This window comes from Camelina sativa, chromosome 6 (genome assembly GCF_030686135.1).
Source record: "Camelina sativa cultivar CO46 ecotype springtype chromosome 6, ASM3068613v1".
Classification (NCBI taxonomy): Eukaryota; Viridiplantae; Streptophyta; class Magnoliopsida; order Brassicales; family Brassicaceae; genus Camelina; species Camelina sativa.
Window position 1 is genome coordinate 501,349 of NC_141885.1, and position 23,921 is coordinate 525,269.

Consider the following 23,921-nt stretch of genomic DNA (forward strand, 5'->3'; position numbering starts at 1 on the left):
TTCAATGTCGTAGAGATGCCAAGCTTTCTTGCCATAGGGGTAACCAACGAAGATGCAACGGCGGCTCCGGTCCCTGAATTTGTCTTTATCACGAGAGCGACGATGAGAAAAACAAAGACAACCGAAGACACGTAGTTGGGTATAATCTAGTTTAGCATTGAATAGGACTTCATAAGGTGATTTTCCCTGTATAACTTGAATGGGAGTGTAGTTGATTAGATGTGCTGAAGTTAGAATACTTTCACCCCAAAAAGTGAGAGGGAGACGAGCTTGAAATAGACATGCTCTAGCAACATTAAGAATGTGTCTATGTTTCCTTTCGACGCGACCGTTTTGTTGTGGTGTATCCACGCAAGAAGTTTGATGCAAGATCCCTTGTTGACGAAAATAAGAAGATAAGACCATGAATTCTTTGTCGTTATCGGTTCGGACTGTCTTGACACGATTGCCAAACTGACGTTCACCATAAGCAACAAAGTTCTGAAGAACATTTGCCACCTCTGACTTCTCTAACATCAAGTAAGTCCACACAGCACGGGAATAGTCGTCTACCACAGTTAAAAAGTAACGTGCCCCAAAAGAAGAAGGAGTCCGGTATGGTCCCCAAACATCACAATGTATAAGTGGAAAACAATGCGAAGATTTCTTTGTACTATTATTAAAAACTTCACGTGTTTGTTTGGCACAAAAACAAATTTCAAAAGTGTGATTATGCGAAGCTAAAGACAAAGCATCAAAAACCGGTAGAGAAGATAAAAAACGAGAAGAAGGATGTCCTAGGCGGCGATGCCAAAGTTCTGAAGGTGAGATTTGATGAGCAGCAGTCCGATGAACGCGCGCAGCTGTAACACCCGTAAAATAATAAACCCCATCATGTTCCTCCCCCGTTCCAATCAGGGTCTTCGTAAAACGGTCCTGCAAGACACACAAAGTATTAGTAAATATGGCGATACAACCGGTTTGTTTTAGCAAGCGTGAAACGGAGATCAATGTGCAATTGAAATCAGGAACGTAGAAGACGTCAAATAGATAGTATTCTCGACTTAAGACGAGTTTGCCACGTTTTATGGCTCGAGAGGATTTCCCATCCGGAAAAGTAGCCGCAGAAGGTAGAATGTCGAAGACGTCAGTAAGAAGAGATAGATTGCCAGTCATGTGATGAGAGGTCCCTGTATCAATAATAATATCTGAGAGTTTTGCTTTACCGGACAGCTTTTCAGAGGAGATCGTAGTACGAGGAGTTTGAAGTAGTTGTAGTAGTTGAGATATTTGATCGGTGTTCCAGCCTACGTTCGATGGAGTTGTGGCATTGTTAGAGATAGCACGAGGAGGATACGATATGCCATGACCACGTCCTGAATTAGAAAACCGTCTGCCACCACGTCTACGAGTACGAACAACATCGACAATAGAACCACGAGACTCTTCAAGCTTGGAGGTATCGTGTTGGACAGAGAAACCGACAACTTCTATTTTGACCTCGGAGTTGCGAGCAGAGTTAAGATGTTATTCTTCACGAGTAACGCGTGAGTAAACAGTGTTGAGATCAGGTAAAGGGTCTTCATCAATGATTTTAGAACGTACGTTGCGGAAACGAGACTCATCAAGACCGAAGAGAAATTTGTGAACTCTGATATCTTCACGTTCTTTCTCAATTTCTGAAGAAGCATCGCACGAGCAGGAGCGGGTTGTCTTCAAAGTGTCAAGGTCTTCCCAGAGTTTTGAAAGACGACCAAAGAATTCTTGAACAGTTTGTCCTTTTTGGCAGCAGTTGTTGATTTCATCGCGGAGTTGATGGGTTCGGACACCACTTTTGACAGAGAAGCGACGTTGTAGATTATCCCAAAGCTTGTGTGCTTCAGGAACAAAGGTCACCGTGGAACGTATCTTTGGGTCGATGGATGTACGAATCCACCCAACGATCATTGAGTTGGTTGCTAACCAACAAGAAAGGTCGGGATCCGCAGCAGGTTTAACAAAAGATCCATTAATGAATCCAAGTTTCTGTTTAGCCTGCAACGAATTGAGAATTTTGTTGCCCATTCTGAGTAGTTATCTCCACGAAGGAGAACAAAGGTGATTAAGGCTCTAGGGTTGTCGGATGGATGAAGGTAGTAGGGAGATGTCTATGTTGAAGCAGGAAGAGCTGGAGGAGAAGAGTCGTCGCCGGAAGTAACAAGAGTGCCATCAGGATTAGTATCCATAGTTGTACACGTAGAAGAAGCTTTGTAAAATTTTAGATTTTAGAGAGCTCTGATACCATGAAATAGTTTGTAGAAAGCTCGTGTATTCATGTAGATGTAGAGTAGTAGTTATACAAGTAGAGATGTGTAAAGATAGAGATAGAACTAGAGATAGAGATAGAGCTAAATCCTAATGTGATAAGGACTAGAGTAATATATAGAGTTTATCCAAATCTAAGTAGTAGTTATCTTCATACGTATCATTGATTATAGCTCGAAAGACTAGTTATAGACTAATTGAAATTGCATGGTAAGAAAAAAATATATACAAATAAAAACTTAGAGATCAAAAAAATAAATAAGAGTTGAATGAAAGCATGACGCGACAAGAAAACTAGGGTGAATTTGTGTGATAACCAAAACAAAAAAAGGAACGAAGGGTGCGAATAGTAACAACGATCGGGGCGGACAAATCTGTCTGCAAACTAAACCGCTGTATTTTTAGTGTGGACACCAGACCGCAGCGGTCCAACTCTATTTGTGTGTAAAAACGGTTTGCAGGTCGTCCGATACGGTTTTATCTTTTTTTTCTTTGGACCGCACCACTGTAGACTATGATGGATGAATGGTAAATAAAAGGTGGTCTAATCCGCAGATGGATTTGTCCGTTCTAACAGCTGCAACCATTCATACCCGAAGAATATAGTCGTCTAATGAAGTAAATTAAGTGAGTAACCATGGACCCATATACGTACATACATGATATTTTTTTCATGTAACGTCACTTTCGTTTTGCCTATTTCTATAATTTATTTAACATATTTTCTTTTGTTAAATTTTTACTTTCCTTTGTAAAAAAATCATCTTTGTTACTGTATCAATAGTAACTCTAACTCTAACTATAGGCCTATAGCAAAATTTATTCAGAAACAGTTAAACATTTACTAATCCCGGGATTATTAGGTTAAACTTAATCCAAAACCAAAATATAAAATAATCGAGATTATCAGTTTAGACTTCACAATTATATAAAGTTACAGGAATTTCCGTAATACATGATTTCGTAGTTAATAACATAATTATAATATCTGTTATAAGCATAAATTTTGCAAAATGTAGCACTTTCGGTATATAATTTGATGAACTAACATTTTGCAGAATTTCTGCTATACAAACTAGCATTTACGATGACCTAGAAGATCATACTATTAATTATTCTGAGATATATTTATATAGCTGTTCGGTATATAGTAAATGAGGTGATGTTACAATCAAAGTGTGTCTTTAAGTTGAATCGTTATGGTTATAGAATTATCAAAACACAAGACTGTTTAGAAATAACTCTTTTATTAGATTAAAGAAAAATATTTCAAAAACTCTAAGCTCTTTGTTACAATCTTTCAGTCTCAATCTCTCAAAACTCTATATGTTAATGTCATAGATCGACATACATATATATAAGTCCTTAATTCCCATAAACTCTCTCATCTCCTTGAACTTGGTTCTTCCCAAAGCCTTTGTAAGTATGTCCGTTTTCTGTTCAGTACCTGCAACATGCTCCACCTCTACTTGTCCGTTTTCTACACATTCTCTTATAAAATGATATTGTCGATGAATGTGTTTACTGCGTCCGTGAAAATAGGATTTCTTTTTAGAGCAATAACCGATTCATTATCAATGTGAATGATAACTCTCTCAAGGAACTTCCAGTAATCTCAACCAACAAGTCCTGCAATCAGATTGCTTGCTTTGCAGCTTCAGTCCCTGCCATAAATTCAGCTTCACATGACGACAAAGCCACAACATCTTGTTTCCTTGAACACAATGTAATTGGTCATTTTCCAAAGTAGAAAATGTGACCATAGGTGCTTCTTCCATCAATAGGATCACCACTGTGACTAGAGTCACTGTAACCGATCAGCTTAGGCACTCTCGATCTCTCATAAGACAAACCCAAGCCAATTGTTCCTCTTAAGTATCTTAAACACTGCTTTAATGTTGCGCCATGTGATTCTCATGGGCTCCGCATGTACCTGCTTAATATTCCAACACAATACGCAAGATCAGGCCTAGTATGAAGTAGATATCTCAGACAACCAACCCTTTTCCGATAAACTGTTGCATCGATCTCCCTCTCCTTTTCTGCTTTTGAAAGTGTCAACTCTGTTTCCATCGGAGTGTGAACTAAGTTGCAGTTTTGTAAACCTGCTTCCTCCAGAATCTTCAATGCATAACTTGATTGGTTAAGTGTTATTCCTCTTTGATGTTGTTCTACCTTGATTCCGAGATAATACGACAACCTGCCGAAATCACTCATTTCAAACATAGATGACAGCTCCTCCTTAAACCTTACAATGATCTCCAAACTTGTTCCTTTGACGAACAAGTCATCAACATACACTCCCACAACCAAGAGATTATGATCCGAGCTTTTCCTATAAACAGAAGGTTTCTTTGAGCATTTAACAAAACCAAATTCCATAAGTATTTGATTTAGCTTGTTGTTCCATGCTCTAGGAGTCTGCCTTAGTCCATATAAAGCCTTGTTGAGCTTATACACCTTTCCTTCTTCAGATTTCTTGATAAACCCTTCTTGTTGGCTAACATGTACAATCTCCTTGAGTTCACCATGAAGGAAAGCTGTCTTAACATCAAGATGATGTATCTCCCAGCCATAAGATGCAGCAAGACTAATAAGAAGCATTATTGTTTCGATCCTTGCAACTGGAGCAAATACTTCTTCGAAATCAACACCATATTTTTGGACATAACCCTTAGCCACTAGTTGAGCCTTATACTTGTTGATGCTCCCATCCGAGTTTCTTTTGATTTTGAACACCCACTTCAAACCAATCGGCTTTGTCCCTATAGGTAAGTCTACAAGATCCCAAGTTTTGAACCTTTCGATTGACTCTATCTCTTCCTCACAGGCTCGTCTCCATTCAATAGACTCTCTTGATTCTTCATAAGTCCTTGGCTCATTTTTCAAACAGAGTAATGCCAATTACCCTTCTTTTACTGCAAGTTGAAAACAAACATAGTCTTCTAAGTACTTTGGTTTAGTACGGTTCCTCTTTTCTGCAACTTCAGGTATTACTGCAGGCGTATCATCTGGTCTCGCTGTCTGAGATTTCACCAGATTGCTCATCCTTTCCGCTTTCTTCGCTATCAGAGTTACTTCTCACAAAAGACTGTTTTGGTGACTCACTTATCGCACTCTCTCTTTGTTTTTGACTACTTATACCATCAATTGTAAACTCAAAATTCTCATCCCCTCCATCGTTGAGGTTGTTCCTACTCCATTTCCAGCCTTTGCTTTCCTCAAAAACAACATCACGGCTAACAATAATCTTCCTTGTTTCTGCATCAAGCAAACGATACGCCTTGGAACATGATTCAGTTCCCAGATGAACAAGAACTCGAGTTCTATCGTCTAAATTCTTCAAGTGTGCTTTCTCTGTCTTGGCATAAGCAATGCAACCGAAAACTCTAACATGTCCAATTGCTGGTTTTCTCCCTCGATAGCATTCATATGGAGTTTGATCCTTGAGTGATCTTGTCACAAATCTGTTTAACAAGTAAGTAGAGTGTCTTACAACCTCACCCCACAAATAATTAGGCATCTTCATGTGCTTTAGAATACTTCTCGCCATTTCCATGAGTGTCATGTTGCGTCGTTCCACAACCCCATTCTGCTGCGGTGTATAAGGAGCTGTCAAGTGTCGAGTAATTCCAGAATCTTCACAAAAGTAATTAAACTCAAGAGATACAAACTCTCCTCCTCTATCAGTTCTAAATGTTTGTATCTTTTCTCCTGTTTCCTTTTCAACCATAGCTTTGAATCTCTTAAACTTCTGTAATGCCTCATTTTTCTCCTTAAGTAGAACGGTCCACATGTATCTTGAATAATCGTCTATAAGGACGAATATATATATTTCCAGCACTTGTAGATGGTGTTACGGGGCCACAAAGATCTCCATGTATTAGTTCCAGCTTCTTTGTTGCTCGAAAGATAGTCGCACTTGGAAAAGCATGAGTAGGTTGTTTTCCAAGCAAACATGAACTGCAAATCTCCTTTTCAAGAGATTTCTTCGGACAACCCATCACCAGTTCATTAGTAAATATGCTTGACAAGATGACATAGTTAATATGTCCCATTCTGGCATGCCACCTACTTGATTCACTTGCAGTCGTGAAGTTCAAACAAGCTTTGTTTGTTAATCCCATGTTAACCTTACACAACTGATTCTTAGTTCTCTCTGTTTTTACGAGCAAGTTTCCTTCTTGATCACACATTGTAAGATGTTCTTTTCAATCGTACTTCACAACCAGCCTCTGTTGCCTGTCCTAGACTTATGATATTGGTTTTTAGATTAGGGATAAAGTACACCTCTGACATCACTCTTGGCTTCCCATATGAGTCAATGAAAGCAATTGTCCCTTTTCCTTTGATATCAATCTTCGAGTCATCTCCGAATCTTACCTTCCCTATAATCGAATGATCAAGTGTATCAAAGTATCTCTGGTCTCCAATCATATGATTGCTTGCGCCGTTGTTGAGAAACCACACATTGCTTCCACCTGTATTTGCTTCAAACTTACTCGGTATGCAGCGTTCTTCATTTAAGTAAACCACTTCATGTATCATGAGATGATCTGCTTCTTCAGTGTCCTTATGTTCATTCTCCTTGTGTTCGGCTAGACCAAGTTTAAGCAACCTATCAGGACATTGTGAAGCAAAGTGAACTATTTTGTCACACCGGAAGTAGGTGACCTGCGACGGATCTCTCCAACTATTACAGCCATGTCCTCGTCCTCTGAAATTTCTTCCACCACGTCCTCGTCCTCTATAGTCTCCGCTATAATCTCGATTTTGTGGTTCAAAGTTAGTGTACATCAGCTTACTTTGGTCTTCCTCGGCATCTTCTTCCTCAGAGATGCGTTCCTCATAAGCTTTTAGTCTACCAACAATGTCCTCGAAACTTACAGTATTAAGATCTAATACTTGTTCAAGTGAAGCAACCATATGTATAAACTTCCTCCTTGGGAGACTCTTCAAAAACTTTTTAACAAGTTTTGATTCTTCTATGGTTTCTCCAACAGAAGCGGCTTTCGAAGAAATCTGAGAAATCTTCTCTGCAAAGTCATCAATCTTCTCTGTTTCCTTCATCTTGAGCCTGTCAAACTCAGCCATCAAGGTTTGTAACCGAGCCTATTTGACCCTCTCAGCTCTTACATGTCGAGTTTGAATCGTATCCCAGACCTTTTTTGCTATACTCAAACCTCCAACTTGTAGGATCAATGCCTCTGGTATAGATTGCAGGATCAAAGCTATGGCCAGATTGTTCTTATCACCATCGGCTGATTCTGATTCGATCACCTCCCAGACCTTGTTAACCTTAAGTACATAGCTCATCTTTATCGCCCAAATCGTATAGTTAGTTGCGCTGAGCATAGGAAATGAGATTGAAGACGAGGTTCCTCCTTCTTTTGGTTTATCTCCTGTGACCGCAAGTTGTTTGTCCTTAGTATATGTATTTCCATCTCCTGACATCTTTTCTTTTCTTCACAGATTCCTGATCTTCTTTTCTTGCTCTGATACCAAATATAGAATTAGCAAAGATTTAGAACACAAGACTGTTTAAGAATAACTCTCTTATTAGCTTAAAGAAATATATTTCAAAAACTCTAAGCTCTCTCTTACAATCGCTCAAACTCAATCTCTCAAAACTCTATATGTTAATGTCATAGCTCGACATACATATATATAAGAAAACCAACTAGGAAACACCAATATCCAAGATAACACCAAATAAGCTTTGATCCTTATCCATTCATTAATCATAACTCTATTAGGAATACTCTCCCTTTCTATTTTAAGTTCCTTTCAAGCTTAAACCAACAATGGTGTATGGCTTTCAAAACATATACTACATCGATTTTACATGGAGTACGAGAATCGTTTGAGTAAATGTGTTTTCACAGTTCCATTAAAGTTTATATTTAAGAGTTATACGTACATGACTCATATGTAATTTGAGTACATGTTTGTTATCGATTTAATAATTAATATACAGTATATATGTACATATGTAAGTTCTGTCAAATTTTCTAAAATGGTATAAATATTTAACATTGATACCAAACACAGATATAGTATGTACGTACATACATGATACATCATGAATACTTTGTGCACCGTTACGACTCCTACATCATAACACATATGTTTTATTAGCATACACAAAAATAGTATATATGTACCTCAGTACCGACATCATGAATACTTCGTGCACCGTTACGATTTACGACGACCTGCATCATAACTACACACCAATGTATTAGCATTCTATGTTTTGAATGTTTGTATACTTACTTTGATATTATATGAATTAAAATAAAAAATGACATAGCTCTATGCCTATGCATAGTGAACATATTTTTTGAATGCTACATGCAACAATAGTCCCTTTCAATTAGTTATTACGATACCTACACTTTAGATTTGGCTAATGCTAAACTTATGTTGATCCTTATCTCCTTACTTCTCTTAGTCCTTATCACATTAGGATTCTGGTTCTATCTTCTACGCACATCTACTTGTATAAATACTTTACTACTTCTACATGAATAAACAACCTTTCTACAAACTATTTTATTAGTATTATTCTCTTCTCATACATATGTTTTGAGACAGCTTTAATTTGCGAATCGTTTTTGTTTTGTGTTGCACAAATTTTAGTTTGACCAACATAATTGCACATTAGTGTTGTATGATATAAGTATTTTTCATGTTAGAAACCGTGTCAATTTGGAGAAATATTTACGATAAATTATTGTTTCTGTGCGCATGCATGAGGAATTATACCAGCAAATTTGTGTGAATCACTATTTAACTCATAATAAACGCATTCGTTTTTTTCTTTTTCTTTGCCAACTACGAATAATTTATGGTTTTATTTATCTATTTCCGTATACATTGTCTTTGTTTGGGGTTTATCAACTTAGATTTTATACACCACCTAAAAGATTAGGTGCCTTTTCAATTTATAAAACCATACATAATACTACTTTCTCTCAAATTATTTTCAACGCAAAAGTAATCAAAATGTACGTATAACAACAGACACATAAGTGGTGGTTACGCTAACTGTTTAATACACAAACACTGTTATTTAAACAACATCAATCATAACATATTATTTTGATCAAAAACAAAAAATCATAACATATTATTATTATTAGTAATTTAATTAGTAGTACCCGACAGAATAATTTTGTAATTCCGATTTTCCTCGTTACTGATATTTATTTCAACCTGTAAATATATCCTTACAAAGAAAAACACAAAGATGATAAGAATTCTGATTCGACCCAACAGCTATCGCTATTTCTCTGCTATATCTGTTTTTTTTTTCACGAACTACAAATATACCTACGATCAATAATAGCATATTTTCCTGTTTTCAGTTGAAATTGTTAATTGATTTAACTTAAATCTGTTGATTACTGTCCTTTTACTGTGATAATGATCAACTAGCTACACATACATCATCTCCGCAATCTAGCTATTATTTTTCTGCAAGTGAAATATAAGAATGTTGAATACATCAGCTTCTTTGAGTGTACAACTAGTTTTTGATCATATTATGTAACGAAGAACAACTCCCAAACATATTTGTCAAAGTTGTATACTAAGGATATTTAAATTTATATTCTGTTCTCTACAAGTACATATTTTGGTTTTATCAAAAAAATAAAGTGTATATTTTATTACTACGTTTAGCAAGTCATTAAGATAATTATTAGATTATCATCATTTAAGCTAGATAAACTACTTCACGAAATATTTATATATTTTATTTTATAGATTGCAATCAAGTTCCCTCATTGATTTCACCTTCTGGTGGAAGACAGGAAATGAATGTGGTATCAAATCATCTGTCACAAAAATAATAATAAAACATACCAAAAAAGCTATAATAATTGAGAAACAAACACATAAAATAAAAATGAATTAGAAAAAGAAGAACAAAACTTATTTGTACAAACAAAAAATGTGAAATGGCCATCAATTGATATGAGGTGGCATGGAGACCACTCACAGTTGGTAGGGGCACCTAAAAATTGCATGAATACCAGAATTAGGATTATTCCTTTTTCTTTTATCTCACCTAAAACTCCTTTCTAGTATTTATTTTTAAACAACTTTGTAGGATTATTATTTATTTAAGAGTTAAAGACATTATTATGGTATATATTGAAAATGAAAAAGAAAAAAAAAAGGTTGACAATGGTGTGATTGAAGGCATTTACGAAAAAATCATAAAACAAATGCCTTTTAGTCATTTCATTAATGCAGAAAAATTCATGATTATCCGAAGCAATTTTTATTTTTTTGGACAACAGCAAGGCTTTTAAAAGGACCAGCTCTAATTTAAAAGCTCAAAATTGAAAATGGACCCTAATAAAAATGTATCAGTTCGTTTATGATATTGACATTAAATGATTTCTTCACCTCGAACAAAAAAAATCCATTTAATTTATACTGTAGATATTTTGTGAAATAGAAAACTTGAAAGACTATACGAAATCAAATTATCGTATGAAAAATCAAACAGTAATTTATATGGACAGGAGAATAATTAATTAAATACTCTGTGTATCATATAATTAAGTTGAGGCGCGTGTAGCGTACGAAGCAGAGAAAGTCGCGTCAAACAAAGACAGCTGAAGACATCCTGGAAATTGCATACGTGTCGTCCAAGCATGAAAGTGAGCACCCTTTCTCCTTTGCCCACTGCCCGCATCCCGAATTTGAACCGCACGCTCTCTAGTCCCCCATGCCATGTGGCATTTTGTTATTACTCGCTGCAACTTTCTATTAGCTGAAGTAAACCCTAAAGCAATACACTCAATAGCAATACAATCATAGCAATACAATCATTTCTTTTATTTTTGTGTGTTAATTTGGTAACTGGTAGTACCTATATATATATATATATATTTTCTGATAGTACCTATTCTAATCGAAAAGAATCAGAAATGTATGAGGGAAAATATCAGAAAAGTATCAAAAATAACACAATTGGAGATGTATTTGATTAAAAGGACAAGATTTTCCAAATTAGATTTGTTAAGAGAGAAAATTTTTTCAAAAAAAAATTATAAGATAAAGGGAAATTAAGAAGGGTTCTCTTAAAATTCAGTGGTCATTACTATTGTGCATGTCTTGGTATAACGTTTATTTGTATTGCGATATACTATAATTTCACCCTTATAATTGCATGAGATCATTTTGAGCAATATTCTTTGAATGTGTCTTGTTTTATTTAACTTTTAAGACAAAATGCTAATAAAAGTTCTTGATTCTGTTAGTAATTTGATAAGAGAAATAACATCTTTTTAAAATAAATAAAACAGTAAACACCTGTTAGATGTTTTATTATACATATGGAAAACCTGACATCACATTTTTGTGTTACCATCTAACGTTTTATTTAATTAAAGCTATCCATAGTTTTCAATAATACAAGGAATCTATATAGATGTCGGAGCAAACTATGCCCATGTGAATTTCACATTCACATCTCGAAAATTCGTTTCCCGAAGTTTATTTTTATAAGTTATATATATATATATATATTCTATATATAATATATCTATCTATGTGTTAAAAAATAAAATTGACAAATACATTTCAATATCGTACGACTACATGAATACACGTGCATGGTGAAAACTGAAAACATAAAAATAAAATTGGTGAAAAAACCGGTTGGCCAGATGTGGGGACACAGCGCTTTAAGATAACAAGATTTGAGATCTACGACGTCAAAACGAGTTACAAAATAAATGTATTATATATGACCTTCAAATTGCTTTATGAAAACGACGATGCACAAAAGAAACAATAAAGAGGAAGAGAAGTGAAGAGAGAGGAGGAGGACCAACGTAATCATGCTTACGTTGGCTTCAGGTGCAAGATGCATGAAGTCCACATGAAAAAAAGGTGGCTCCGCTAGCTCTTATGGACTTATCCATAGTGTTTGGTGTTATTTTAAAAAATAATATCCCTGTTTTTTCTTCTATTAGCCAATCAACAGAGTGACTTTTTTCAACAGAACTCATTTTATTACATCATAACACACCGTGAAAGTAATATAAAAGCTTGTCTGAACGAAATTAAAGACATTTATAAATAATTATATATGCCGACATGCGGACATGTACTAGATTGCGTCCTGAGAAGGCGACATGCGCAAATCTATTTGTAAGACCTGGAATCTTTCATCATAAGATTTGGCCTATCTTTCCTCTATATATTATTTCTCCTGATATGGGTTTATCACTTCACTAGCAGTGGTATGTCTGAATTATGTACGGAGTTATCTTGAAACTGATGAGTTTCGTAACCCAAATCATCTCTTATTCGTTTTTCTACGACCAAATCTCATTAACCGAATCAGTTACACCCAGAAAATACCGAAGAATTTAACCCACAAATTAGGTTATCTGATTGGGTTTCTTAAGAATATTTACCCTACCAATTTATAACCGAATTGTTTATTTATTTATTTTTATCATAGATACATCTTTAACATCAAAATGAGATTCCAAAGATTGAACACTCGCAACACTCTTGACTATTAAACAAGTTAAACGTTGTGTAGTAAGCATTTGAACATGTTCGTAAAACCAATTCAAAGACCAGAGTATGTTATTCAACAGCTATTAATATATCTTTACCTTGTTGTCAATCTCCATCAACAATTTTTCAAGTTTTTTACGTTTGTTTAGATGTGGTTGCATGTCTCGATCGATAGTCTACCATGCACATCTTATTCCAAACTATCTGCAACAAAAACGTAAGTAACTTGTTTGGAAAGTATTCAACACACTACAAGAAAACAATATGTTTTCCTACCGAAGAAATCGAAGAATCCTCGTAGGAAACAGTTGTTTTTCACTGTTTTCCTACGAAAAAAGAAAGAGGTAATAGCCCGAAGGAAACCAAAATTAGTGAGAATTTGGAAGGGAATGTCTTTCGAAATCCCTACCAAACATCTTCCGAAGGAAAATTCGTAAGAAAGGTGAAAGAAAGGGGAAGTGCAGTAGCATCCATTTTCCTTCGATATATTGGAAGGAATAAGTGTCCTTCGTTTTTTCCTACGAAGTTTTCTCACATTTTTCCTGTCAAACATTTCATTCTATTTTCCTTCGAAATTTTCTGTCTAGATACCTTCGAAAATGTAATTCTATTTTCCTTCAAAAACTTCATTCTTTTTCTACCAAAACTTGTTCGAGTATCAAACCCCCAACTAATTCTACTTTTTTCTTGTTTCCAATTTGTTTTGCATTTTTATAAATTTAAATTTAGAAAGAAAATGTTTCCAAAAGATACTTCATGCCTCCAAAAAATAGTATTACAATACATACAATCCATACAATTTACAACTTTTCACTAGATAAATAAAGAGACGATCAAGGTTGGGTCTCGTCATCATCATCTTCGACGGTTGGTCGCACCGTGTAGGCAGGTGGTCGTATATCAGGAAACCGGTCTAGGATCCGTTTGTTGCATTCCATGAGATACTTGATCTGAGCGTCTTTCTCCTCATTGCAAGCCTTCAAAGTTTGAAACTCCTCTTGTAATTTAGGAATCTGTAGTGGAGCTGAAGACGAAGAAGGGCATTCATCTGAGACCAGGTTACTAAAGCCATAACGTTTTCCTCTAACCTTCGGTAAAACCTATAAATAAAAGCCAAGACATGTAAGTTAATCTCAATGGATAGAGATTGTAGAAGCCGAGCATAATCTGAAAATGAAAGAGTTAATAAGTAGTTGTGTAAGAGTAACTTACACCACGAATAATAGAGTTAATCTCCTCTCGTGTAAGAGGCTCTGGCTGAACCGAAGCATCACCATCAGGTTGGCGCTGAGATTGGATGAGCTCCATCTGAGTCGAAGCCAAATCAAGATAATGTTTTGTCTTCATATCACTTATGGTTCTGGTCTTCTTGTCTAAGTGTATTTGTTCCATGAAATGAATCATATCAGGCTCTGTTCCTAGTTCAATTGTCTTACAAAAAAGAAACATTAGTTAGTAATAGAAGCAGAAGCAATAAGAGATGATCACATTGTAAAACTGAACTAAAGTGAATAAAAAAATCAGCACACACAATTATAAAACAAGAGGCGAGTACTATGCATTTGATAAATCACAACCGATGAAGACAATGAAACTTGTAAAATATAAACAAAACTACTTACCATCTCATCCCAACGTCGTTCATATGTTTTTGCACGGTTGTTGTGTTTAGCAACCCCTAAACCACCCCTTTTACTTCCCCGATTGGTAGAGTTTTGTGTTGCAACCTCAATGGCCTTTTCATCTGTCCACATCTTGATGTAACCATCAAATAGTCTTTTCTTTGCCTTCATCCATTCTGGTAAGTTGTCAGCACCTTTTTCTTTCCATGTTACCTTCCAGTCACGAGCATTTGCTTTGAAAGATGCTTTTGCTTGCTTAGTGTAGTGTGTGCGAACATACTTTGTAATGCTTGGATCCCAGTTGAACTCTTGCTGTATCAAGTCGAATGATTAGAAAGCATGTACCAATTATATTACTTAAAACATACACAAAGAAAAAAAAATTGTTTACCGCAAATGCTCGGAACCATCGGTTTTTAATTTCTGGTGGGAGAGACCGATAGGTTGGATATGCCTTTGGGAGATCAGATTTCAGCATCTTTAGTATCTGCTTCGTAATCTTACCGTTCTTGTCATCTCTAAACCTGCAATGTAATTGACCAACAATTGAGTAAACAACTGTGGGATATTTTACAAAATCTGAAGGGAAGTACAAGTGCTAAGAAGGTTACCATGTTGTTGTTCCTTGACGGTCTGGACATAGAAGTGGGAGGTGTGTGCGTCCTTGAGCACTTAGCAAATCGCAAACGTCAACAAGAATAGGGACAACACCTTCTTCATTCTCATATGGTGGTGGATTTGGCTCATTTGGTGATCTACTGTTATTGGTGTGTTGATTGCGGTGATTTTGCGTAAACCTTGGAGAATCACTTAAGGAATAGCTTGGTGTATTGCTATCAAAACGGCGCTGCTGTTCTGCCATGAAACGTTCGTAGTGCTGTCGAGTATTCTCCTGAAAACTCATAACACAAAATAAAATTGTATAGTAAGTTTAATCCAATTATGATTTGACTCAACAAATTAATGACCTGTTTGCTTTCCAAACATCGAACAATAGAAATTTTCGTAGACAATTGACTCAAAAAAAAAAAAAAAGAGAATCACAACTTAGCCAAAAATATAAACAGCGACGAACCCTATGAACATCCAGGTCGAAAACTACAAGTTTGCCCATTAACAAATTAAAAATTTGAGAGCTATCCCTTAGAAAGAAAAAAATCTGCCCAAGATAATACTTTGAATTTAGTTCTACAACAATACTGAGGCCGTTGAAACTCAGGAAAAAAACAGAGAGCAAAGTTACCAACATCGTAAAGCTTAAAAATTACAGTGGTTGTCCAAGTATTTGATTAGAAATACTAACCGTAAACTGTGGATCTCTCGGCGGAGACCACGAGAGGCTGCCAGTCATCCTTTCACTCGGTGCTTTGCGGGTTACCATGATCCAGGATAGAAGTAATTATGGTGATTGAGCAGTGAAATGTATATTTACGGAGTTGAAACCGATGAGAAACACGATCGAAGTCGCAAGGGAAACAACACAGCTCTGTTTAGGAGGTGAATAAGTGAAAAACTTAGAAGAGTATCTAGGGTTTTTACTGAAATCGTGTTTGTTCGATGTAGGCATATAGCCCATTAACAAACCAACTATTGTTCGATGTAGGCATGTAGGCATATAGCCCATTATCAAAAATCGATTTTGGCTAAACCCCATTACAAAATTGGTTTCCTTGAATGCCCAATTCACAAAATTGTCTTTTTTTTTTTAGTAATATTTCTATCACAAAAAAAATGAAAATTTCCATTTTAATTTAGTAATAAAGTAGTGGGCAGCAAAGTTATATCTCGAACTTGGGTTATGTAATGTGGTTTTTCTCCACCATCATCGTAACGGCTTGGTTTTCTACTCTTTGTTTGAACACTTGGTGGAAAGTAGTGGGCATCAAAGTTAGATCTTTCTTCGTTGATGCTTTGAGCAATAATAGAACCTTCCACTTTGCTTAAATTCTTCACCATCTTTTTCAAGTGAAACATGAATCTTTCGAATGGGTACATCCACCTATACTGAACAGGGCCCCCAGTTCCGCCTCTCTGGGAAGATGTATTGGAAGATGTTCCATTACATCGAAGAACGGCGGGGAAATATTTTTTCTAGATTACATATAAGAACAGGTATGTTGTCAGATAATTGTCGGATACCAGCTGGCGTAAGTGATCTTGTACAAAGGTCTCTGAAAAAAGCACTAATTCCTGCTTTATGAAAAAATCCATACATCAAGATATGTATATATACATGTTTTAACAAAAAAATTAATATAAAAAGAAAATAAAATTACCTGCGATAGCTTCATGTTCGTTCTTGGGAAGGAGGTTGACAAATGCAAAAGGTAGTAACCGTTGCATAAATACATGACAATCATGACTTTTCATCCCTGATAATCTACCTTCTTGGTTGTCAACACAGTTTCATAGGTTGGAAGCATATCCATCAGGAAATTTTACTTTCCGAATAATCCACCAAAAAAATGCATCCTTAGCATCTCCATCTAATCTGAATCTTGGGATTGGACCTCTTCCACTTGGTAATACATGTAAATGAGGCCGATTGCATATTGAAGGCAAGTCTAGTCTCGATTTCACATTGTCTTTTGACTTCCCTGGAACATTTAAAATTGTATTCATCAAGTTATCGAACACATTCTTCTCAATGTGCATGACATCTAGATTGCGTCTCAACAAAAGATGTTTCCAATAAGGCAACTCCCAAAAAATACGATGTTTGTGCCAATTGGGAAACTCTCCATAACCATCTATTGGATTATGCACACTCCCTCCGCAATATGTTGTCTTTTCCACTCCAAAATCCCTAAGTTGCATCAATATATTTTCACCATCTGGCTCAGGCGGTGGACCATCTGAAACTACTCGATTTTTCTTGAACATTTTTTTGTTACGGCGGTAAGGATGTGACCCATGTAGGAAACGTTTGTGACAGACAAACCAACTTGTCTTCTTTCCATGTTTTAACTGAAATGCATCTGTATTATCTTGACAGTACGAGCATGATAATCGCCTATGTGTTGTCCATCCTGATAACATGTCATATGCTGGAAAATCGCTAATAGTCCACATTAGCACCGCACACATCGTAAAATTTTGCTGCCATGAGACATCATACGCTTGAACTCCGTGCTCCCATAGAACCTGTAGCTCATGAATCAAAGGTTGTAAGAAGACATCAAGAGATCTCTTTGGGTGTTCTGGACCAGGAACAAGGATAGACAGAAATAGAAACTCTCTCTTCATGCACAAAGACGGAGGTAAATTATAAGGTGTGAGAATAACTGGTCACAAAGAATATTGCCGTCCATGCTTTCCAAAAGGGTTGAAACCATCTGTACACAATCCAAGGTAGACATTCCTACTTTCTTCTGCAAAACTAGGATAAAGGCTCTGTAAATGTTTCCATGCCTCTGCCTCTGAGGGATGCGCAATCTCGCCTTCGGTTGAATGCTTTTGGTGCCATCTCATAGCTGCAGCTGTCCGCTCTGCTTGATATAATCTTTTCAACCGATCGGCTACTGGCAAATATCACATACGCTTAAACGCTACTCGAGACCTTCCACTAGTTTTCTGATACTGAGGTTTTCCACAAAAGCGACAAGCTAAATAGTTTGCGTCTGATTGCCAATAAATCATACAGTTGTCGATACATACATCGATCATCTGATATGGCAAACCAAGACTAGAAACAAGCTTTTCAATTTCATTATATGAAGCTGGTGAGATGTTGCCTTCTGGCAAAACATCTTTAACAAAATCTGCCCAAGCATCTACACAATCTTCTGACAAATTATAGTCCATCTTTATATTCATCATCCTAGTTGCGGCGTATAAAGGAGAATGTCCTTCCTTGCAACCTTCATATAATTGACTCTTCGATGCATCTAGCATATCGTAAAATCTTTTTGCTTCTATATTTGGTTCTTCTACTCTATTTCCAGCTTCTACAAATTCATGGAAAATTTCTCTATGTGCATCATGAACCATTTGAACCATTCAAATAATATCTTTCACTGTCCAACCACGTGCAAAAATTATTCATATTTTTGAAAAAAAAAATAAAAGCTAGGATCGAGAATGTTTAAGATGTGTAGAATTTTAGATAGGCAGTGAGTGGTTTATATAGGAAATATATTATCAATGTCCTTCCCCTTTCCTTCCACTTGCCTACCAAAAAATTCCTATTCCAACCACCATCCCAATTGATTGCCCACTTGGTCTTGTTTTTTCATGCCGTCAATATCCTATTATCCCAATTGATCTTATCACAATCCTTCTTCACCTTATCCTACGAATTTACCTTCGAAAATTAAATTCGTAAGAAATTGAAAGGATACTATATGTTTTCCTTCATATTTCCTTCCACTTTACCTTCGTAAAAATATGCGTAGGAAAATCGAAGGTAATAGTCTTTCTGAATTCCTTCCACTAATAATCCTTTAATATTCTTTCGATGTTCCTACGAATTTTCCTCCAAAATTAATTGCCTACGAATTTTCGAAGGAAATAACCTTCCCTTTTCTCATGTATGATTTTGTAGGAACATTCTTTCATATTTCCTACGAAAATTTTTTTCCGTCAACAATTAGAAGGATTTTCGAAGGAAAATATTCCTTCCAAATTAAATTCGTAGGAAAACGTAGTGTTTTCTTGTAGTGACGATTCTGAGAATTTATTTTTAACTTAGCTGCTCTAGTTCATAAAACGCAGATTACCATTAACAAATAATAGGACTCAGACCCCCCGCGATGTCGCGGAGGAAGTATTTTAGAAAAAGTTAATAAATTTGAAATTTGAAATTATGAAATCATTTGAATGTAATAGAATAGTTTGAATATATAAACATTAAACAGAAACTGTTACTAAAAGCACAACCATCAAAATGAAAACTTATAAACAAAAAACATTATATAGAATAGACGTAAATTTGCAAAAAAACATTTTCTAAAGTATTATAAATATATAAGATATTTTATGAAGAATTATGGTAAATAGCTACAATTAAAAAAAATCATAATGACAAAGTGATCTTAACTGAGAATATTGAACTAATGGTTGTAATGAGTAAATGAAATTTTTATCAAATAATTATAATTAAAAATATATTTAATAAGAGTGAAACTATATCAAAGAAATATTGAAATTAAAATATAAAACTTTCAAAAACATGGTAAAATAAATGTTAAATATTAAAATAGTTTTTAAGGATAAGTTATGATAATTAGACGCAACTGTAAATTCTAAAGTAAGTTTTATTAAATTTCTATATTGCTATAATCATTTCTAAAATTTTAGTTAGATTATAGTATAACATTTAATATTAGATATTAAATATTATATTATAGAAATTCGCAACGAACTATGATTTGGTAATTATTGATGAAGAGACAATAATATAGAAAGTTCAAAAGACATGACTATTTAAATAGACATACCTATTAGAACGAAAAAATTGTGATGAGAAAATATGAATAAAATATAGTGCAAAAAGACATAACTCTACAATGAACAGATACAACTGTTTGAGTTAGAAAAAATAAATAATTTTTTTTTTCACAAAAAAATACTGAAAAAGTCGCGACTGTTATTCTCATTTATTAAGATTGTTATTATTACTTTTAAATATTAAATATTAAAATATTGTTTTAATGAAAAGTTACGATAAATAGACGCAACTATAAATTCTATAGTAAGTTGTATTAAATTTTTTTATTGCTATAATCATTTCTAAAATTTTAGTTAGATTATAGAATAACATTGAATATTATATATTAATATTCAATTATTTAGATTTAACATAAAATGAAAAATTTGTTTCAACGAACTTGTTGGTTACTGATGAAGAGACAAATATAAAGAGAGTTCAGAAGACATGACTATTTAAATAGACACACACCAATGACGTCGTATACCTATTAGAATGAAAGTTGTGATGAAAAAATATTAATAAAATATAGTGAAAATATACAACTCTATAATGAACATATACAACCGTTTGAATTTTTTAAAAAGCATATAAAAACAAAAAATTTACGTAAACGTACTACGAAAAATCGCAACTCTATGCACTTCATTGTACCTAATAATCCATATAAACTGCTTTTAAATAGAAGACATCTTTATTACCATATTGAAAAGTTCAAATTCAAAAACTCACTATATAATCCATCTAACTGTTGGAAAAAAACTCTAACAATTTTTATATTTAAAATTAACTAAAAGTTGTAAATTAGATTAATCATTCCAAAAATCTTTTGTTAAATCAAGAATTGGAGGATTTTCTTTACTTTTAAAAGAATAAATGCTAGAGAATAATTTAGAAAGCTGTAAAAACTGTTGAGATTGAAAATTTATATTGTTTTGTGTCGTTGCAAAAAAATGAAAACAGTTCAAACAAACAAATATATATATATATATATATATATATATAATTCAAAAGATATGAATGTCCCAATAAATACAATTCTATAGTGAACAGTTGTAACTTTTCATAAATAACAGTTTTAATGAACCATCACGATTTTTTGGAAAATGTCTAAAATGTACGAAAACACAACTGTTGGTCGCATTTATTCGGATTGTTATTATATATAGATTCTTCTCTCATCTTTAAATTTCTTTCACAAAAAAAGTCTTTTATATATTTCAGAGATTCTAAACTCATGAGCACTATATGGTTCCTCGCAGCTCTATGTAACGTTTGCAGCTATAGCTGATGGTGTAGAAATGGAAATTCATAGGATCTTGTAAAGTTAAATTCATAAAAAAACACCCTAAAGGCTAGTCACTAGCTCGACGGTTATTTTTCAAGCTTTACACGAGATAGAGATACTAACATCAACTAGAGTTTTATTTTTTTGGTCGTAACATCAATTAGTTTAAACTTCAAATGCTTTATGCTTAAAATCCAGTTTAATATTTTTTGGGAAAAGGAAATCAATAATCTAATGTTTAACGTCAAAGGGATGGTTACCATTATATACTTATATTACCATACTACTATTTACTAATTTTCTAGTAAATCAAGGATGCACGAAAGTCAAACATGATTTGATTAAGTACTTAAGTAGCTTCTTGTTTTGGTAACGTATTTAAAAAAAAAATAAAAGAACAAAAAATTCGCTCGGATTTACCAAAAATAGATCATAGTCATCCATCATTCCAAGTCATCAAGTTGACATCAACTCATATTCTTACACTATTTGCAGATATAATAATATGTATGGAGTGTAACGTGGATTGAATTTGAAAATGATAATGCCCAGTCTTTATGACAGACGACCTGATGTAGCCAGTAAGTAATCGACGTCGTTTAGCTATCGTTAGAGTTGGAGATGGTCTTACTAAACGACTAAAACGCCGTCGTATCTTCCATCGAAGGTCTAAGGGCAATTGTGTAATTTAGGTTGGGTTCAAGTACGGCAGAGGAAAGGGTTCGTATCGAAAGGGGCTCGAGAGAGAGAGACTAGAGAGCTTCGATGACAATGGCGTCAGTGAGTGAGTTCCACAAAGTCGCTGAATCTCGTATCGATTTCTAGACCAGGTACTCTTTAAGCGACCTCATAATGTGTTTGTGAAGTTTTAGGTTATCGCTGGATCATATAGGATTTTTGGAGTTAGGGTACTATTTATTAGCTGAGGATTCCGATTCCAAAATGCCATACTCGTGTTGAAGCTTAGTGGCTCCAAAGATTGTGAAACAAAAGGACTCTTAGAAATAGTTTTGGTTTTTTTTAACTCTCCAGTCCCAGGCTCTGTTTTTGACAAGTGACAAATGCTGCTGTGGTCTTGTCAAATTTTGTATGATTCTTTGTGTTTGTGTTTTTATGATCTTGCTGTCTATGTTTGTATTATATATATATATATATATATATATATATTTATATATATATGCAGTTGACAGAGGTTAACCTAATTGAACTGTTTTTGGCCTCCCCCATCTGTTTTTAGGTTGCTGCTTATCAAGTTGTTACTAGTATACCACATACTTTAATATGCAGTTATTAGCTTGTCTTCTTTGATAGAATTGGTTAATTTCTTGAAGCCTTCAATCTCAAGAGTTTTCGTCAACTCCATTGAGTTTGAACAAGTTGTTATTAGCCCAATAGTAATCATGCTCTAATGATCAGATGAGCTATTCCAGAACTTAGTTTTACCTTTGAGCTCTTTTCATCAAATGCTTGAACTTAGTTTTTGCAATATATTAGACTGTCTCTGGGTGTTATCATGAAGCGCTTTGTCTGCGCCTTAATTGCTTCGTTATGTGGCTGATACATATGTATGATCTTTTGGTTTCTAGTTATGAACTCAATATTCAAGGACTTGGCTTTGCTGAAGGCGCTGACGTTGTGGTTTCGCAAGAGAATGACCGAGTTTCACAGAACTTACATTCTCGGTAACAATCTTATCAACCGATACATATATGTTTGCTTTACGTTATTAAACATTATCCAAGATACATATATGTATACACTTATATCGCTACTTTCACAACTGTGATCAGGTTCTTAAAGATGAATTATTTCCTGAAAGAGTAGAACACAGTGAAGATATAAATACTGAGAGCAGAAGAGACCAAGACAACAAGCGCCAACACGGTATGAATCGCCAACACACTGCCGCAAGAGAGTAGCCCGATACGAAGCTGAATAACATCAACAATTGACAACAGGAGAAATACACAGCCCAAGATAGATCCACCAGCTGCACCAACCACACCGAAGCGAAGCACATCACTATTGATATTTGCTTTAAACACTTCGTCCGTTTCCTTGCTGTTCAAAAGGTTGATGGCTAGCTTCATCCCTTGAGCCACGAGGGAGGAGAAGAGGAAGAAGGCAAATGAGATGACTTCAAACACAACTAGGTCACGTTCCACGTCTCGTCCTGCACTGCACTCGGTTCTATCCGTGAGGCTGAGATCCTGTGGTTGGTCAAAGGAGATTCCGACAAAGACGGCAACTGTGAAGAGAGAATTAGCACTGACTATCCCGTCGAGGGCTGTAACGTGAACGCTAGTGGTCGATGCGGTTGAATGGCTGGTGTTGCTGTTGCTATTATGGTTGCTACTCGTCTCTATGTCGGAATCTGCCATTACTAATGGATCTCTTTTTATTTTTTTATAGCTTCAAAGCTTCTCTCTAGTGGTGGATCACATATATTCTTCTGCTGTGTTCTTAATATGGTTTCCCTTTTTAATTGATTTGGTAATGTAGTTTAAGAGTGGGTGGTGTTTGGTTTAGAACGATTAGCCTTTCCGAAAATGATTGATGTATCTTAAAATGAATATTTTAAATCCTTTTCTTAAGTCATGGAAGGTGGTACACACACACTTTCTCCTTCTCCCTTTGTTGTGTTAGAAAAAGGCTTCTTCATGCAACCCAAATCTTCACTCAATTCACATGTAAATCAACACAAATGTTGTACGAAACTTACACGTAAACTATCATTTTCGTGTTCAAA

At 35.0% G+C, this 23,921-nt stretch overlaps 4 protein-coding genes across 4 annotated transcripts; all 4 read right to left on the reverse strand.

Annotated features, from left to right (window-relative positions):
• Positions 1-6,471: 6,471 nt before the first annotated feature.
• LOC147942076 (uncharacterized) lies at positions 6,472-7,377 on the reverse strand. Its single transcript, XM_087455509.1, has one exon. The coding sequence runs from the start codon at positions 7,375-7,377 to the stop codon at positions 6,472-6,474; it is 906 nt and encodes a 301-aa protein (XP_087311635.1).
• A 6,194-nt stretch (positions 7,378-13,571) lies between these two features.
• Positions 13,572-18,553, reverse strand: LOC147942077 (uncharacterized). Its single transcript, XM_087453218.1, has 8 exons — positions 17,979-18,553; positions 16,733-17,791; positions 15,760-16,646; positions 15,068-15,348; positions 14,848-14,980; positions 14,457-14,768; positions 14,047-14,265; positions 13,572-13,934 (listed from the first exon to the last, which is right to left on the reverse strand). Exons 3-8 carry the CDS (start codon positions 15,835-15,837, stop codon positions 13,668-13,670), a joined length of 1,290 nt encoding a protein of 429 aa, XP_087309344.1. The 5' UTR covers positions 15,838-16,646; positions 16,733-17,791; positions 17,979-18,553; the 3' UTR covers positions 13,572-13,667.
• LOC147942078 (uncharacterized) lies at positions 16,863-18,446 on the reverse strand. Its single transcript, XM_087455510.1, has 3 exons — positions 18,098-18,446; positions 17,822-17,977; positions 16,863-17,740 (listed from the first exon to the last, which is right to left on the reverse strand). The coding sequence occupies exons 1-3, from the start codon at positions 18,444-18,446 to the stop codon at positions 16,863-16,865; spliced, it is 1,383 nt and encodes a 460-aa protein (XP_087311636.1).
• Positions 18,554-22,832: 4,279 nt separating the features above from the next.
• On the reverse strand, positions 22,833-23,800 carry LOC147942079 (uncharacterized). The gene has a single exon (XM_087455824.1). The coding sequence runs from the start codon at positions 23,551-23,553 to the stop codon at positions 22,978-22,980; it is 576 nt and encodes a 191-aa protein (XP_087311950.1). The 5' UTR covers positions 23,554-23,800; the 3' UTR covers positions 22,833-22,977.
• Between the last annotated feature and the right edge of the window lie 121 nt (positions 23,801-23,921).

What these genes read in the sequence shown, in the direction of transcription:
- LOC147942078 (XM_087455510.1), bottom strand. Translation starts at nt 18,446, where the DNA reads ATGGTTCATGATGCACATAGAGAAATTTTCCATGAATTTGTAGAAGCT. An exon ending in CGATGTATGTATCGACAACT is followed by an intron (nt 17,978 to 18,097) that starts GTATGATTTATT and finishes GATATTTGCCAG; the next exon opens with TAGCCGATCGGTTGAAAAGA. An exon ending in TCCTAGTTTTGCAGAAGAAA is followed by an intron (nt 17,741 to 17,821) that starts GTAGGAATGTCT and finishes CTTTGTGACCAG; the next exon opens with TTATTCTCACACCTTATAAT.
- LOC147942079 (XM_087455824.1), bottom strand. Translation starts at nt 23,553, where the DNA reads ATGGCAGATTCCGACATAGAGACGAGTAGCAACCATAATAGCAACAGC.
- LOC147942077 (XM_087453218.1), bottom strand. Translation starts at nt 15,837, where the DNA reads ATGGTAACCCGCAAAGCACCGAGTGAAAGGATGACTGGCAGCCTCTCG. An exon ending in CGTCAAGGAACAACAACATG is followed by an intron (nt 14,981 to 15,067) that starts GTAACCTTCTTA and finishes ATTACATTGCAG; the next exon opens with GTTTAGAGATGACAAGAACG. An exon ending in TTAACTCTATTATTCGTGGT is followed by an intron (nt 13,935 to 14,046) that starts GTAAGTTACTCT and finishes TTTTATTTATAG; the next exon opens with GTTTTACCGAAGGTTAGAGG.
- LOC147942076 (XM_087455509.1), bottom strand. Translation starts at nt 7,377, where the DNA reads ATGGCTGAGTTTGACAGGCTCAAGATGAAGGAAACAGAGAAGATTGAT.